Source organism: Olea europaea, chromosome 11 (assembly GCF_002742605.1).
Source record: "Olea europaea var. sylvestris chromosome 11, O_europaea_v1, whole genome shotgun sequence".
Taxonomy (NCBI): Eukaryota; Viridiplantae; Streptophyta; class Magnoliopsida; order Lamiales; family Oleaceae; genus Olea; species Olea europaea.
The window spans coordinates 14,375,056-14,392,420 of NC_036247.1; the positions used below are offsets into that span (position 1 = coordinate 14,375,056).

Consider the following 17,365-nt stretch of genomic DNA (forward strand, 5'->3'; position numbering starts at 1 on the left):
GGGCCCCCCCCCCCCCCTCTTTTTATTGTATTTTCGTGGTCTTTTTTAACTTTATTTTGTTTATTTTTGGGTCATGTTGATTTTTGGAGATTATAATAATATTAGTATTACTGTATTGTTTGAAATATACCCATACATATAGTTTGAGAGTTCATTATTGAATCATTGACTGATGTGGATGAGGTTATGTGTGCATCTGTTAATGTATTGAACTTTTAATCTTGTATCTATTCATTTGATTTTTATTATTATTATTTTTTTAATTTTTTTTGGGTTTAATTTATCCAATTGAGGTGTGGAATTTTAAGCGTAGTCTCGTAAGCCATGTTGGAGATCTTGTGGATTTTAAGTTTGCGTTGATGAGTTACCTTGGATATACAAGTCATTTCATTGGTCAACCAGAAATTAACTTACTTATTTTGATGTCACTTGCAAATTAACTCCCGGTTGGCCCCCATTATTTCAAATTTTAATGGGTGGAATAGTATTTTTTTTTTGGAGAATGTTCTGATTTATGAGGTAATATTATTTTATGGAAGATTGTATAGTTGAAAATAGGATAGAGAAAAATAAAATCTAATTAGTTGAAGAATGGCCCAATTTATACTTAATATGAAAAATCCGTATATTCACTCTTTTTACTTGTAAGAAAAAAGAGATAGTTGTAAGCACCGCAGACATGTTTTGGATGAAAATGTATTAATAAGTCCGATCGACTTATAATTTATACAAACATGCTCTATAGCTTCCAAAACATGAAGAATGGCCCAATTTATACTTAATATGAAAAATCCGTATATTCACATTATAGATTGTTCATTTTGGTTTGCATTATTGGGAAAGATGCATTAAATCTGCGTTCACATTATAGTCTCCAAGAAAAATTTTGCCTCTCCTTGGGAAGTATTTATATTCACGGTTTAATTTATAAATTGTAGAAATAAGTGGTGGATAAGTGAATACTACTAGTCGGTTTGTTGGAATGTGTTGTTGAAAATGAAGTTTGATCAATTATAATGATTCATAAATTTTGCCAAACAGAGGCTTAATCTACATGTTGACATGTATTGTACATGGACGCACATTCGATAAAAATATTGTCAATTTTACCTCCTTTTGGTTTTTAAGAGTGTAGTTTAATATGGTGCTGATCCAACTATGCTTCTTTCGGTTATTAAGAGCATAGTTTAATATGCCATGCTGATCCAACTATGTGATGAGCTATTTATTTGAAATTTGAACAATCAGTGGCCTTGGCTAATTGCCAAGTTAGTTAGGATGCTCCTATATTCGACGCATTTATAAATAAATCTATCACTTTCAATACTTAGTGATGGAATTTATCATATTGACAGGAAACTCTAGCGTTTCAATGGCGCTTAGAACTGCTATGAGATATGTATCTCGCCGGCTCTCAAGCAATGGCCGAGTACTGAGTGAGGAGGAAAAAGCTGCAGAAAATGTCTACATCAAGGTAAAGTTGAATTTTGGCACAAGACCTGCAGTTATTTTCAGTTGACGGTGCTATTGAAGTTGTTGCTTGTTTGTTTGCATTTTCTATGATCATCTTCACTATAAGTAATCTTCCCCCCTCCCCCCTGAAAAAGAAAAACTTCTGTTGTGTGCCCAAAGCATGAATTAACTGAAACTTTTTAACGGTTTTCTCATTTTCTCAAATCTATGCATATATCATATTGAATTTACGAGTCAGTTATAGAAGTTTTTGGTTTGATGCTATATATGGAATTGGACGAATGTATTTTTTGATGAGTAATACAGGCGTTTTCATCGATTACTATATTGCTTGAGCAAATATTTGTCTGGTATTAGGCAGACACGTTAATCAAGTTAAAACTTGCTCTAATTAAACTGAATTATATATATATATATATATATAATTCAAGGATTGCTCACATTGAACCATATTGTTTTAAGATCTTTCTGCATATATTTACTGGTCTTCCTTTAAAAAAAAAAAAAAATTGCTACTCTGAGCTGATGTTTCCTCCAATTATCTTCATCCTTAATCATATGATGTATTCTGAGTAGATGAGAACCTTATTCTTTTTAAATCTTACTGCATATATTTACTGGTCTTCTCATATTAAAAATAAATAAAAATTAAAAAATCGCTATTCTCTTCTACTAGCCAATTATCTTCATCCTTAAGTCATATGGTGCATTCTGACTTCTGAGTAGATGAGCGGTCATCAGGACTTGTCTTTTAATTTCTTGATGAGAGAGTATTGCTTCTTTATTCTGTAAAAGTTCAAAATGTATGACATTATTAGCTATCTGCAAGAGAGCTAAGTACTATATTCTTATTAATTCACCTTGAGCTGTGTTTTAAATGCAAAGGCATAAGTGAGGCATTTAATCTATAGTGGAAAGGGCATATGCTCCACAATTTTTTGATTTCGACTATTTTTTTAAAACATAAAATGTTTTTTAAAGTTAAATAACATACACAAATTTGCACGAACATGTAAAAAATGTTAGAAAAATATGAAAAATTATTAAGGAATAAATGTGGCAAAGGATACATTAATGTCAATAAGTGGCTCTAACATTGAACTAGAGTTACAAGACATTTAAATCGATTACATACTAAAGCATTCCATAACGAAGAGTAGTTTCACTTAGTTGCTAAATAAAATAAGAAGGATACAACTCTTCTCAAACACCTGATGGTCGTAATCTTCTTCCATGTTATCATCTCCCCTCATTATGTCTTAATGAGGTCTTTTGTTTTATTCTTCTCTTTTAGTTTGGCATCCCAATATACCAGTTTTACTCCTTACTCAGCTTCAACTTTGGAGTCTAGTTCAAGTTGTCAAAACTTATCTTATTTAGTTAAAAGGTGTAGGTCTCTGTGCTTTTCGACACAACAATGACTGCATATTTTTGGGTTTACCAGCTTGAACTCTTTTCTCTTTTGGTTTATATGTGATTCTATTGAATGGGGGTTGAATGAATCGATTTCAATGGCTGTTCTATTTTTATTTTTTATTTTGTTCTAGGTGTGCACTCTTACTCTTGCATTCAGCAATGAGACGTCTTAACACTTGATTCTAAACTGTTCAGAATTTTCTGACTGCTGAAACTTTTGCAATGTTCGCAGAAAAAGGAGCAAGAGAAGTTGGAGAAACTTGCTCGTGAGGTATACCTATGCTATATATTTATAAATTATGTATACGGCTTATTTCTGAGGTTTTGAGTCAAGAGACTGCATCGAATAGATTTGATTAGATGATCAATTAGTTATCAAAGTTTTGGTGGAAGCTGCTAAACACTAATCCAATGGATTCGACCGAGTCAGATAAGACTGAGTAGGCCTTTCATGATGAAGTACAAATAAATGTTTGGCTAAGATTTAAAAAAAGGAGTGAAAGTAACTTTTATTTCCGAATTACATCAAGGCCCTAACCATTGTAAAAAGTCTTTTTATTTATTATTATTTATTTTTTTTATCTTTTTATTTTTTGTGGGGGTGGGGAGGGGGAGGGGGGATGAGTTTTGGAATAATGAATTTTTATTATTATTTATTTATTTATTTTTTGGGAGAATGTGTGGTTAAATAGTAAGAAAAAGTTTTGGGCTTAAATGTAGAATATTTTATTGAGAGAATGTATGATCAAAAATGAGTTTGAGAAAATAAGAATTTGGTAAAAATAAGCAAGTCAAATAAGGGTTAAGCAAGAAAAGTTAGTTTAAAATAAGTTTTATCTAAGTGCCAAAACAGTTAAGGGCTTATTCCGTAGTGATTATGAGAATTGATTTTTTGACTTTTAGAAAGAAAAGTGGGTTCCATCTGTGAGAGAAGATATCAAAATTGATGACTGGCTCAAGAAATTAACGGTTAAAAAATTGATTTTTTTGAGGTGAAAAATCAGAACCTAACATGTAGTAAGCCTAGTTTACGGCTCTTACCCACATGAATAGTTTATTGTGCTCATTGGCCCCATGTGGCTTATGAGGTACACTAAAAGGTTGATAGCAATAAAAAACTATTTTGTTTGAAACTTAATTTATTAGAAGTTAGATTGCATTTAGTTTGCCGTTTTGAGGCAATTTTTAATTTTCAATTTTCTATAACACTCAAAGCCTGTTTGGCATGTTATTTTCAAAAATAAGAAAACACAAAATGACTTATTGACGTCAAATTAAAATAATTAATAAAATCACACAAAATCTGTCTAAATACAAATGCTCATATCTCAATCTCTCTTTTGTCTCAAGCTAATCCAAAAACCTTAGTGGAGAATTCATCTTTTTTATGTCATCTCTCGATTTTACAATGATTCATTTTTTTTACCAACGTTAAAATTTATATATTTTTTAATTATATATTAGCATAAAATTGATATGATTTACTAAATAATCAAACTAATTGGAAAAAAAATTCATAAAGCCATTTCTAAAATTTTTAAACCAAACGCATTTTGTAGTTTTTTATTTTGAGAAATAGTTTTTCAAATGACAAATCAAATGTTTTTTCTGCAATTTTAAAATAATTTCCCAAAATAGAAAACAGAAAATAGAAATACCAATTAAATGCACCCTAACTTTTTAAGCTTAGCCAAAAAATGCTAATGTATTGTTTTTATGCTGACGGGAACTTTGTAAATCTTTATTTGTTCAATTGACAGGAAGCATATTTTTAGATCTGTTACAATGTGCAACTGTGCACACATGTGAATTCGAGGTTTCTGCAACACGTATTAGATTCGAAGCTTCCTACTATTCGTTCTTGTTTTGTATTATTTCTCGGATTATAACATTTAAGTTTCAACATGTGATTTACGGTTACGATCATTCCCAGGGCCCAAAACAAGAAAAAACACCTGCAACAGGCTCAGGAGGCTCGGGTTCAGTATCTGATGCCAAACAAAGTGGCCAGACCTCTTCGACACCCAAAGTGTCGACTGACAACTATAGAAACTATGCCGTTGTAGCCGGTATTGCAACTGCTTTGGCTGCTTTTGGATGGTATTATGGATCGAAGAAGAAGGAATCTGACCAAGTGCAAGATTGAGTCAATTTCTTGAAATAAAACTTATTTATGAAGCAACACCATGTTTCTGTTGCATTTTCCTTTTGTTTATGTCACGAATCTTTCTTTGGCCAAGCTTGTTATAAACTAGATTCATGTCTGATGCAAGTGTTATGCCTAATTCAATCAACTTTGGATATGAACACTTTTAATATATAATTGATACATTTTATTTGTGGCAGATCTATTATTTAATTTAAGTAATATCTTAATAAATTAATTAAAAGAATTCGTAGATTCAAGTTTTGGTAATTGTTAATCACCAAGAATTGAAATTATGAGGTATAAATTACAGATGACTGAATCTTAAAACATCTTTGGTTGTAAGTAATAATGTGATATAGATATCGTTATTACAGACAAATCATTACGTATAGTATTTTTTACTTGTGAAGTAAGTAGTTGATTTCACATGTTAAAATATGGTGACATTTAAACGAACGCGTTTATTTTTTGTTATAGAATAAAACATTTGAGACTCGTTGGGAGATTCTACATGGATAACTATCCGAGTGCCAGTGGTTAATTTCTAACATTAGGTAGTGAAATTTGTTTTTTGAATTGAGGTTATCATAGTGCCTTATATGAGAACATTCATACTTTGGTAATGTTGAATGTTGCTCTGTCAGAGGCTGTTAATATGATATCGTTCGGGTATGTTAAGAATTATATTAGGTTGTGAATGATCAATAGAAAATTCATCGTTCTTAGATAGTAAGAGATTATGCTCTACATTTTATTTAAATAAGTTGATAACCAAATCTTGACCAATGTGTATTTATAAGTCAAAAATGGATTTTTTTTTCAACTTACATTGACTTAAATAGTGTGATGAAAAATATGATCGATAACTGAGATTAACACATATTCATTTCTCGCAATTGATTGGATCATATTGATAAAATGATTATCGTTTCAAATAAATGAATACGTTTGGTTTTGTCATATCATGTGACATTTTTCGTCACATGCATTGTCCTGACACATTGCTAGTGTCAATTGGGACGAGGGATGTGAATTTATGATAAATTAAAATGGGGCATCTAAATTATCGATTTTGATTATATCAATATAATAATTGACGTCCACATCGTGATCGAAAACCTAATGTGTCACACACAAAATGAGAACTAGCAGAATGATATTAACCAATTAAATAATTAACAAATATTGGAGAATTAATTAATTAGGTTGCTTATTTATATATCAGAATTAATTAATTGGATTAATTAATTTATGGACAAAATTTAATTAATTAGATTAATTAAATATTGGACTGGGTTAAATTTAAGAGATTGACCAAGTTCACTTCAACTTATATTACCATGTTGCTAGGGTTGAAAAATCTATAGAGAATATAATTTCACGTTCTTGCTAGTACAAAAAAAAATAAAAATAAATCTTAAGTCTTTCAATCTTGTCCCACGTGTGGATTTTCTTTAAAGGCTAAACGATTGGATAGTTGTGGATTGCAGATCAAAAGTGTTCTTCAATGAATTCATCAAATGTATAATTCGTCATCATAGTTTTTTTCAAGCACAAAGAAGATTCTTGATATGAATCGAAAATTTTGTTTAATTTCCATAGTGCATATTAAGTAAATTTTCAACAAAAACTCGTTCTTGAAGTTAATAATACGTTTGGGATTCTCTCACATGCCCTCAAAATTTCACTTATTTTTGGCTTTGGATATCACTTGCTTTGCTGGGAAAAGAATTTGAAATGAGAACATGGAGCCTTGGGGATGTATTTTCGGCCTTGTTCTTCATACTGTGAATATGAAGTTCTTATTTTTAATACGTTCTCTCTTGTGCATATCATTTAGAAAAGGCATAGATAAAAAGGGAGGACAGCATGTTAGTTTATTGAGGTGATGCTACCGAAAGAAATTTGCCCTCGTTCGAGCGTCATTCTGTGAAAAACTCATTTTGTTAAATTCATTTTCAACCATACATTTTTCAATATAATAATTTCATACGTAAATCAAATTTTTTTCTTATTTTTTAATCAAACATTCTCCGAAAAACACTATTCTAAAATATATTTTTCCCTCAAAATGGGACTCAAATAAGGGCTACATCTCATTGCTCATTAATGTTGTTTAATTATATTAATGATAATTCCACCTAAAACAAAGTTTATTAAATGTGATGAATGGTTTAGTACTACTCTCTTCCCCATTTTCAACTATCCAAGTCTGACATTCAACCAAAAACAATTAATAATTAAGTCATATAGAGTCCTAATAGGTCATTAAAATTTTAATTAATCCAAATTTAATTTCCTTAATCATTTTGAAACTACATATAATCATATGTTATTAGTTTGACTTCATAGGTTCATTCACTATTACCAATTGAATTTAATTCTACGGCCATGTTTGGCTACGTTTAAAATTAGCTTAAAAATATTTTAACCAAATTTTTGCTACCAAACATGTTTGGAAAGTTACGGTTTATTACTTAAAAGTAAAACAAGGACAATAATAATTAATAAGTGACTTACGTATTATATAGAAAATTTCAGTAGGGTCCTCGATCTATTGGAAGTGTAGCAATGAGGTCCTTAAAAATATTATTTTGATGATTTTAGTCTCCGACCTTTTCTAATTTTGCAGGCCTCGAGTCCCCACGAGATAATTATTATAACCCTTATATTTAATTAAACAAAAAAGGAAAAAAATAGAACAGACAAATAATAAGAAAAGCCAATGAAATCCACTAGGGTTGCAGGGTGACTTTGGAAGGCTTGGTTGGATTTTGCTTTTTCTATCATTTTTACTTTTTCCGTTATTATTATTATTATTTGTTTACTTAAAAGTTGTCTTTATAACAAAAATTGAGTTTTTAATTAAAGAAAGGGTAATTATATCTACACCACAGTCTTTGTTTGTTCATCGTCATACTTTTTCGGTCTCCTCAACATTTCATCTTGTCCATTGTGACGATTTTTGTCCACCATGTTGTTCGAAGGGTGTAGAAAAATGTATATGCTCCTCATATTTTCATATTAGCAGAAAAAACAAATACAATACAAAGTTGAAAAAAATACCTACCCCTTATTTCATAGCATGCTAAAAGAATATTTTGACTGCAGTCGTTATAAATGAAAAAATATGTTAATTAATTGAAGGTTAACGATAAGAATGTATTGAAAAAAAGTTATAAATACAAGTGCAAGTAAAAGTTGGAGACTTTATAATTAAAATATGAGTTGCAAACAAAAACCCGTGATATGATCATAGCTACACTTTTAAACCATCAAGTTGCCTTCCAAAAGTTACAAAAATGAGAATTCCAAAATATTAGGTTAGGGCCCTACTTGCAACATTTTCAATAGGTTAAACCATATCTGTAAATTTTCCTTTTTCTTATTTTGACCAGACCAAAAAATATATATTTTTTAATATTTACTTATAATTAAACTTATATTTCCTAAGCTTTTAGCCAAACATTCACTTAATCAAAACTAACATTTAACTTTCCCTATACATGACTGCACGTTCTTATAATATGAACATCCTATGTCGTGCAAACCATGCATCAATTCATCTAAACAATAAAGAACCTATTTCCATTTGTATAAATAGCAGAAAGCGAGGTTTCAAATTACAACAACACTAAAAAAAAATATTCACTACCTTTCACAAAAAAAGAAAGAAAAGAGTAAAGCATTTTTTCGAAAATGTCTAAAGCATATACAACTACATTAGCTTTAGCTTGCATTTTCGCTACCTTTTCTGGGTCGTGCAATGGTGCATTACAAGTAGGGTTCTATCGAGGAAAATGCCGCACGGTCGACGTGGAGGCGATTGTGGGTGGTGTTATCAGAGCATGGTTCTCTAGGGATCCTACAATTGTAGCTGCTCTCCTCCGCATGCAGTTTCATGATTGCTTTGTCAATGTAAGAATATTTTCTTTAGAAAATTTTGGTTTTATATATTTAAAAGATTGAAGCTTCGTTTGCTTTATTTTTTTTAACTCTTTTTTGGTTAATTCTATTTCATAGTGTCTACTATAAATACTGAAATGGCGAATAGAATGTTTCTAATGAATTTGAAGTTAGCTACATAAATTTTTTTGGCATGCCAATGCATTTCAATCATTATGGGTTCAACGTGCTCTTTCAAAATCACTTTTCTCTTTTTTAATCAATACCAACACCATTTCTATAAATGTGATGGTAAGATTTGATCCGCCTGAATTAATATATTGAATTATGTCATCTAAAAGTTTAAACATGAAGAGAGAGCGACATATATTTATTTATTTTTCATTAGAATTTTTATGAATAGGTGGCAACTATATTTGAATCCTTAACATGTGACACTATTTTGGAATCCAACGCCAACACGTGTGACAGTTTCGTACACGTTTTAACACATTCTACTAGAATCAAAAGCTTACATCATGACACTTTCGTCGACTCTTTTAATACATTCTACTAGAATCAAAAGCTTACATTGTGACACTTTCGTTGACTCTTTTAACACATTCTATTAGAGCTACATTATATCAACTATAAATACAATGCAAAGCATATAGAACAATACAAGTGTTCATATGATATCATAATTATTCTTTTGTTTAATTAACCTTCATCACTTGAAATTAATGATACAATTAGGGGTGTGATGCATCAATCCTGTTGGATGGAAATAATTCAGAGAAAACTGCAATCCCTAATCTGAGTGTTCGAGGCTATGAAATAATTGATGCAGCCAAAGTTGTAGTGGAGTCAATCTGTCCAGGAGTGGTTTCTTGTGCTGATATCATTGTTATGGCCACTAGAGATGCTGTTGCCCTGGTAAAAATAAAAAATAAAAAATACTTATTTTGATAAGAAGGTAGAAATTACTTTCAAAATAAGTTACTTATTTTTAGGTTTGACTGTGCATATTGTAGAGTGGAGGAGGGAGATATATTGTACAGACAGGAAGAAGAGATGGAACAGTGTCCCTTGCTAATAATGTGAATCTGCCGGCTCCTTCAATATCAGTATCGAATTCCATTAATGCTTTCAACAAGAAAGGACTTAATTCTAATGACATGGTTTATCTTCTTGGTAGGTAACTCAATTCAGCTCTTCCTTATTGTTAGTGATATAAATGGAGTTCTCTCTCCATTTATTAGGATTTGAGGCTAATTGCCCAAAAATATAGATGGATTATTAAAGGACAGCATTAAATTTCGACGTATCCTTTGTCGCAGGTGGCCATACGGTCGGAATCACTCATTGTTCGCTCTTTCGAGATCGTCTCTACAACTTCCAGAACACAGGGAAACCTGATCCAACCATGGATACCACACTACTAAACACATTAAAAAGAAGATGCCCACAGAATTCAACTGTTGATAACCCAGTTAATCTTGATCAAAACCCTTTGAGCTCAATGACTGTAGACAATTCTTACTACAGACAAATCATTTTACGTAGAGGAATTCTCCAAATTGATCAAGAACTAGCCCTTGATCCATTAACCAACCTCACAGTTGCAGCCATTGCTAAAGGGTTTGACTTTTCGACACGATTTGGACAGGCCATGGTCAAGTTGGGTGCAGTTGAAGTACTCACGGGTGCACAAGGAGAGATCAGAAGATCATGCAGAGCCATTAACACGCCTTTGAAAAATTAGGGTTGATTTGATTAATCTTGACCTAATATTTCAGCTCCTTTTTTTTTTTTTTTGGTTGTGTGTGTGTTCTTCTACCATTTGAAATTTGTTTTGTTGAGATCAGATGTGAGTTTTTTAGTTTAAATTCCATATTTATTTGTATTGAGTTTGTATGAAGTTTCGTTTTTCTTGTGGAATTATATTTAACTTAAAATGTTGAGGTCAAACTCAATAATTAATTTTATCCATATATTTCATAAAACCCACAATATCTATCATTTTTTCAACCTCATATTTCATCAAATTTTATAAAAAATTGCTAAAACTTTTATGAAAATCTTTGTCAAACCACCTCTTAAGTCTCCATTTTTATCACTTTATAATATCCACCCATACGCGTCAGTATGTTTACATTAAAAGAAATGCATCTTCACCAATTGAGAAGAATGTCATTGAGTACCTACATATCCTTTGAATTGAGAGGTTCATACTGGTTTACTCCACCATAAATCGTCCAGCGAATAAATATAAAAATATAAATTAGCATAAATGTTTTGATTACTCCTCTAAACAAAATCAATCTTTTAAAATGAAATCTCAAATCTTAATTAATATGGTTTGAAAAGCTGTGAAGCTCAAACAGCAATTCGATTAGACTAAATTTCAAATGAGTACATAAATTCTAAAATTAACATTTTCAAATGAACACTTTTAAAATGCAAATCTTAATACTTACATGTAAATTTGTGAACTATATTTGTCTTTAAGCAATTTGATAACAGCTAATAAGAATACCTACCTATCCCTTGAATTGCATTCCTAAGTTGGTAATGTTATTAATGAATATTGACGTCTATGTAGTGGCAGGTACAGGAATTGCCGTGAGCTAGGGCTATCATTGATCGTTGATTGTCGATCATCCACGACCGCAATAACAAGATCATTTATTAATATTTAATTAAATAATATTAAAAAAAATTCTCCAATCAATATAAAAATGAACTAAAATGTAAAATCCTATAAACATGAAAATAATATCCAATAGAACCCGATATTTTAAGAAAAAATACATGTCACAAGAATGCCTCTCTCCGTATATGTAAGTTCAAACAAGTGCATTATTGAGAATCTACATATTTTGAAAGTGCTATGAAATTTCCCCATTCTCAAAATTTTCAATAAGTAATTTCATTAGATTTCCTCTATTAAGTGACTCTTCTATTAAATATAAGTAACTCAACTTGAGTGCCTTGTACGACATGCATTTTATTTTAACAAGCTTGCTTAATAGTTATTGAAGATTTATACGAGAGGCCCTTTATGAATTAACATTTAATCCTTGTTTGGTTTGGATAAAAATTAAATTTTTAATTGATTTTAATAAAAATTAATAAAATATATGATTGAAAAATTGATAAAAAAAAAATATGAATTATAATATTAGAAAGATCTAGCATGTTTGGTGCCATGATCGACAAGAGCTCTTTTATATAGTCAATTTTAATTTCTTTGATGCAATATTTTAAAAATTGGTTCAAATATTAGGCCTGAAAAAAGAATAAAGGGTCAAAGATTGATCGCATCTACTTGGTGGTTAAAAGGTACTAAATAAAAATAAAATATTGAGGGTGAACAAAATATTTTATTAGAGTAATAACTTTCAACCACACATTTCATTAACTTTTATCAAAATCTGCTCAAAATATGATTTTAATCTCCACCAAACAATGGTTAAGTATAAGCTACCCGATCTCATAAAATTGGCTGGCTTGGGATGGTTATTACATTACTTATTCAATGCAATATCAAAATAAATAGAGGTTAGCTAGTTCCTATCAAGTTTGTTGGCACCCATTATGAAAATTGTGCATCTTCAAGTCCTTGATTAAAAAAATAAAAAAGTAAGCTAAAAAGTATGCGTTGACTATGAATTTAAATAAATAAAAGTGTGTCATGATCACGTGATTGAGCCCTCGTTTTAGCCACATTATTGTAAAAATGAGAATGAAAAAAATAGTGATTATGGGTCCCACACAAGAGATAAATAGTCAAATATGACGGCTTGATGTGATGGATAACGATCATATTTTTCATTTTAATAAGAAAATAATGGAACTCAAACAAGGCCTGAATATAGCAATTGATTCACTCATAGTTGTTATCAATCCAAATATAGATTGATAGTTTGGATTTCTGAAAATTATTATATCGACTCATGAATGATCATCCACTGGACGACGCACCCGTAGGAATTGGTTCAAATATTAAATGAAAAGGTGTGTAAAAATTGGAAAATGAAAAGGTGTGTAAAAAATGGAAAATGAAAAGGTGTGACTATGTGTCATCTTCGACCAAATATTCGGACTTGATCCGATGGTCAAATTACAAAAGTAAATAGACCAACTTATTCTACTCGTCGAGTAGATCGTTGTGGTATATTTGGAATCTCGAAACCAATTCCGCATGAATGAGAAATTGCGGACCAAAGTTGGAATAAATGAAGATTGCAACTTTTCGAAAGGTGCAGGTTTTGGCCAAGTGTTACAACTTTTTTGAAAGGATGCATGTTTTGGTCCACACTACTTCATTTGCACTCTTTCTACATCTATAAATAGAACCCTATGGACATGATTTTGGGAACACCAATTGCTTTGAGCATTCATTCTTCTCTTGCAATTCTCTTCTTTCTAATTCTATAGCATTTCATACATTTTCTTTGTAGAGGGGAAATTCTGTTAAAAGTTCGTCGATTTTTTGTGGTCTGAATTGCTGATACCACAAGTTGTGAATCCATTGTATCTTGGAAGACAAGTGCCATTCACTGTGAGCACCGTAGCGAGATAATTTGTCTTAAGGAAAGAGATAACGTCTCGCTTTGGATTATTCTCTATTTCTACTCCTTCTTAATCCTTGTTTTACGTAATCTTTATACCGAAACTCTGTCCAAATTTTCATTCATATAAATTGTGTTTTGATCACGTTCTTACGGGTTAAAACTAGTCAAACAAATATATCAAAAATCAACCCTTACATAACCCTTTTTTTATAAGTTGTCTCCAACAATCTTAAAACAAATTTGTGTGTCTTTGTGGTTGGTTGTGGACAAACATTACTTTGTTTGAATAGTACTTTGTGTACTATTCCTCCATCGATATTATCATCATTTTGTTGAACTTCTGTTTGTGTAAAAGAAATTACTACCATCGGGACTTCGTCAAGTCAAAGTGGTTCCAATAATGTGGTACCACCCGTGGCCATACCATTGCATAATACTACTATCCCACATGAAGAAAAGCCGAAAAAATTTGCAGGAGTAGACTTTAAGAGGTGGCAACAAAAGAAGTTGTTTTATCTTACCACTCTTAATTTGGCTAAATTTCTAAAGGAAACTGCACCGGCTGTACAAGAAGGGAAAAATAATCGTGAATCGATTATTGCTTTGGATGCATGGAAACACTCGGACTTCCTATGCAAGAACTATATCCTAAACGCATTGGATAGTACACTATATGGGGTGTATAGTTCAAAGGAATCAGCCAAGAAACTATGGGATTCTTTGGAAACAAAGTACAAAATCGAGGATGTCGGAACAAAGAAGTTCATTGTTGGCAAATTTTTGGACTACAAGATAGTGGATTCCAAAAACATAATTAGTCAAGTGCAAGAGATTCAAGTCTTGTTACACGACATCCACGTCGAGAAAATGGAATTGAGTAAATCATTCTAAGTGGCTGCCATTATTGAGAAACTCCCTCCTATGTTGAGAGATTTCAAAAATTACCTCAAGCACAAAAGCAAGGAAATGAACTTGGAAGAATTGATTGTTCACTTGAGGATTGAAGAGGACAATCGAAAAATCGAACGGAGGCCGGTTGATCAAGATGGTGCAAATTTTGTTGAAATGGAACCAAAGGCAACAAACAAGAAACGAAAGACTCTTAATTATGCACCGTGAAGAGACAATTCCAAGAAGGCTAAGAAGTTCAAAGGGAATTGTTACAACTGTGACAAGGCTGGACATCGTTCAAGTGAATGTCGAAAGTTAAAGAAGAATGCTCGAGCTCACATGGTTGCAAATAACACTCTATCTGATGGATTGCAAGAAATGAGTTTATCTGTAGTAGTGTTCGAATGCAACATGATTGGAAATATTAGAGAATCATGGATTGACACCGGCGCTACCCGCCATGTGTGTGCGGACAAGGGGATGCTCTCCAACTATCAAGAATTGAATGGGGAACAACTATACATGGGAAATTCTGCAAGTTCCAAAGTTGAAGGACAAAGCAAAGTCACTTTGAAGATGACATCCGGGAAAGAACTCGTCCTCAACAACGTCCTACATGTGCCGGATATAAGAAAGAATTTAGTGTTCGGGTCTCTACTTAGCAAGAATGGTTTTAAACTTATATTTGTATCCCATAAATTTGTGTTGTCTAAAAATGAGATGTGTGTAGGGAAATGATATATGTGTGATGGAATGTTCAAGTTGAGCGTTCTTACAATTGTACCGAAACAAGTCGTTATGAATAAAACTATAAATTTCGTTTACTTGCTTGAGCTTTCATGTTTGTGGCATGGTCGATTAGGACATGTGAATTACAAATCGTTACGCAAACTAATAAATCAAAGTTTAATTTCGGCGCATAAAATCAATGTTAATCATAAATGTGAAATATGTATTGAAGCAAAATTGGCTAAAACACCGTTTCATTTAATACAAAGGAACACAACCCCTCTTGAATTGATCCATAATGATATATGCGATCTAAAATTTATACAAACTTGAGGTGGTAAGAAATACTTTGTGACATTTATTGATGATTGTACAAAATTTTGTTATGTCTTTCTTTTGAGAAGTAAAGACGAAACCTTAGATGCATTCAAAATCTATAAGGTTGAAGTTGAAACACAACTTGAAAAACGAATAAAAAATATTCGTAGTGATAGAGGAGGTGAATATGGGGCACCGTTTGAAGACTTTTGTTCTGAACATGGAATTGTTCATCAAACAACGGCACCTTACTCTCCTCAATCAAATGGTGTTGCAGAACGCAAAAATCGAATACTTAAAGAAATGATGAATACCATGTTAATAAGTTCGAGTTTACCACAGAACATGTGGGGGAGGCTATTTTAATGGCAAATAGTTTTCTTAATAAAATACATCCTAAGAAAATGGAAGAGACACCATTTGGCTAAGGTTGAGGTACCTAAACCTAAACAAGTGAAAATTGGTCCTAAAACGATAGATTCCATATTTATTGGATACGCCAATAATAGTAGTGCATCGCGATTTCTTATACACAAATCCGAAATACAAAACGTACATGAAGGGACCATAATTGAATCAAGGAATGCGACATTCTTTGAAAATATTTTTCCTTACAAAAATAAGGAAAATACGAGTTTTAACAAGAAAACATATGAAACTACCAATGGAATTTCAAGTGAGGAAGAACCAAAGCGTAGTAAAAGGGCTAGGACTTCCAAGACATTTGGCCCAAATTTTCTAACCTATATGGTAGAGGATGATCCAAAGACTTTCGATGAAGCAATGTCTACACCGGAAGCACCGCATTGAAAAGAAACTATTAATAATGAGATATATTTTATAATACAAAACCATACATGAGAGTTGGTTGATTTACCTCCCGGTAACAAGCCTTTAGAATGCAAATGGATATTCAAAAAGAAATTGAAAACTGACGGATCCATTGATAAATATAAGGCTAGATTGGTTGCTAAAGGATATAGGCAAAAGGAAGGACTTGATTTCTTTGATACCTATATACCCGTGACTAGAATCACGTCGATAAGGTTGTTAATTGCAATTGCGGTAATACACAATCTTGAGATTCATCAAATGGATGTAAAAATATCATTCTTAAACGGTGAGTTAGAAGAGAAGATTTACATGGAGCAACTTAAAGGGTTCGTTTCTCCTAACCAAAAACATAAAGTGTGTAAACTTGTTAAGTTTTTGTATGGATTAAAACAGGCTCCTAAACAATGGCACCAAAAGTTTGAAAAAATAATGTTGTCAAATGGATTCAAGATCAACGAATGTGACAAATGTGTATATATTAAACATACACTATATGCCTATGTAATTGTTTGTCTATATGTGGACGACATGTTAATAATGGGCAATAGTCACGAAATGTTGCTTAACACCAAAAAGATGTTAACAAAACATTTCGATATGAAAGATATGAGTGTGGCAGATGTAATCCTAGGGATTAAAATCTCTAGAACGCAGGATGAAATTGTACTTTCACAATCTCACTACATAGAAAAAGTACTTAAAAAGTTTGACGTGTTTGAGGAAAGTCTTGCGAGAACTCCTCTTGATCCGAGTATGCACTTAGTCAAGAATACGGGAGAAAGCATATCACAACTAAAGTATTCACAAATAATTGGCAGTCTTATGTATATTACAAGCTACACTCGACCGGATATTGCTTTTGAGGTGAATAAACTTAGTAGATTTACAAGTAATCCAAACCGTGATTATTGGAAGGTTTTGACGAGGGTTTTAAGGTACTTGAAGTATACCTTAACCTATGGATTACACTTCACATAATATCCTGCGGTACTAAAAGGATATTGTGATGCTAATTGGATATCTGATATGAAGGATTCCAAGTCCACTGGTGGTTATGTATTCACCATTGGTGGAGTTGCTGTATCATGAA

At 31.8% G+C, this 17,365-nt stretch overlaps 2 protein-coding genes across 2 annotated transcripts in view; both read left to right on the forward strand.

The window, feature by feature from the left end:
* LOC111403520 (uncharacterized protein At2g27730, mitochondrial-like) overlaps positions 1 to 5,234 on the forward strand; it is a 5,821-nt gene extending 587 nt beyond the window's left edge. Inside the window, exons 2-4 of the mRNA XM_023032062.1 lie at positions 1,356 to 1,474; positions 3,122 to 3,160; positions 4,823 to 5,234. Of these exons, the coding sequence (XP_022887830.1) occupies positions 1,373 to 1,474; positions 3,122 to 3,160; positions 4,823 to 5,035 (354 nt within the window). The 5' untranslated portion in view covers positions 1,356 to 1,372 and the 3' untranslated portion in view covers positions 5,036 to 5,234. The remainder of the gene's footprint in view (positions 1 to 1,355; positions 1,475 to 3,121; positions 3,161 to 4,822) is intronic.
* A 3,449-nt stretch (positions 5,235 to 8,683) lies between these two features.
* On the forward strand, positions 8,684 to 10,840 carry LOC111404908 (peroxidase 60-like). The gene is made up of 4 exons (XM_023033635.1): positions 8,684 to 8,956; positions 9,680 to 9,859; positions 9,958 to 10,117; positions 10,264 to 10,840. The coding sequence occupies exons 1-4, from the start codon at positions 8,738 to 8,740 to the stop codon at positions 10,686 to 10,688; spliced, it is 984 nt and encodes a 327-aa protein (XP_022889403.1). The 5' UTR covers positions 8,684 to 8,737; the 3' UTR covers positions 10,689 to 10,840.
* The last annotated feature ends 6,525 nt before the right edge of the window (positions 10,841 to 17,365 follow it).

Bases quoted from the DNA above. Each gene is read 5' to 3' on its own strand.
- LOC111404908 (XM_023033635.1), top strand. From the start codon at position 8,738: ATGTCTAAAGCATATACAACTACATTAGCTTTAGCTTGCATTTTCGCT. The intron at 8,957-9,679 runs GTAAGAATATTT...TGATACAATTAG, and splicing joins TTCATGATTGCTTTGTCAAT to GGGTGTGATGCATCAATCCT. The intron at 10,118-10,263 runs GTAGGTAACTCA...CCTTTGTCGCAG, and splicing joins TGACATGGTTTATCTTCTTG to GTGGCCATACGGTCGGAATC.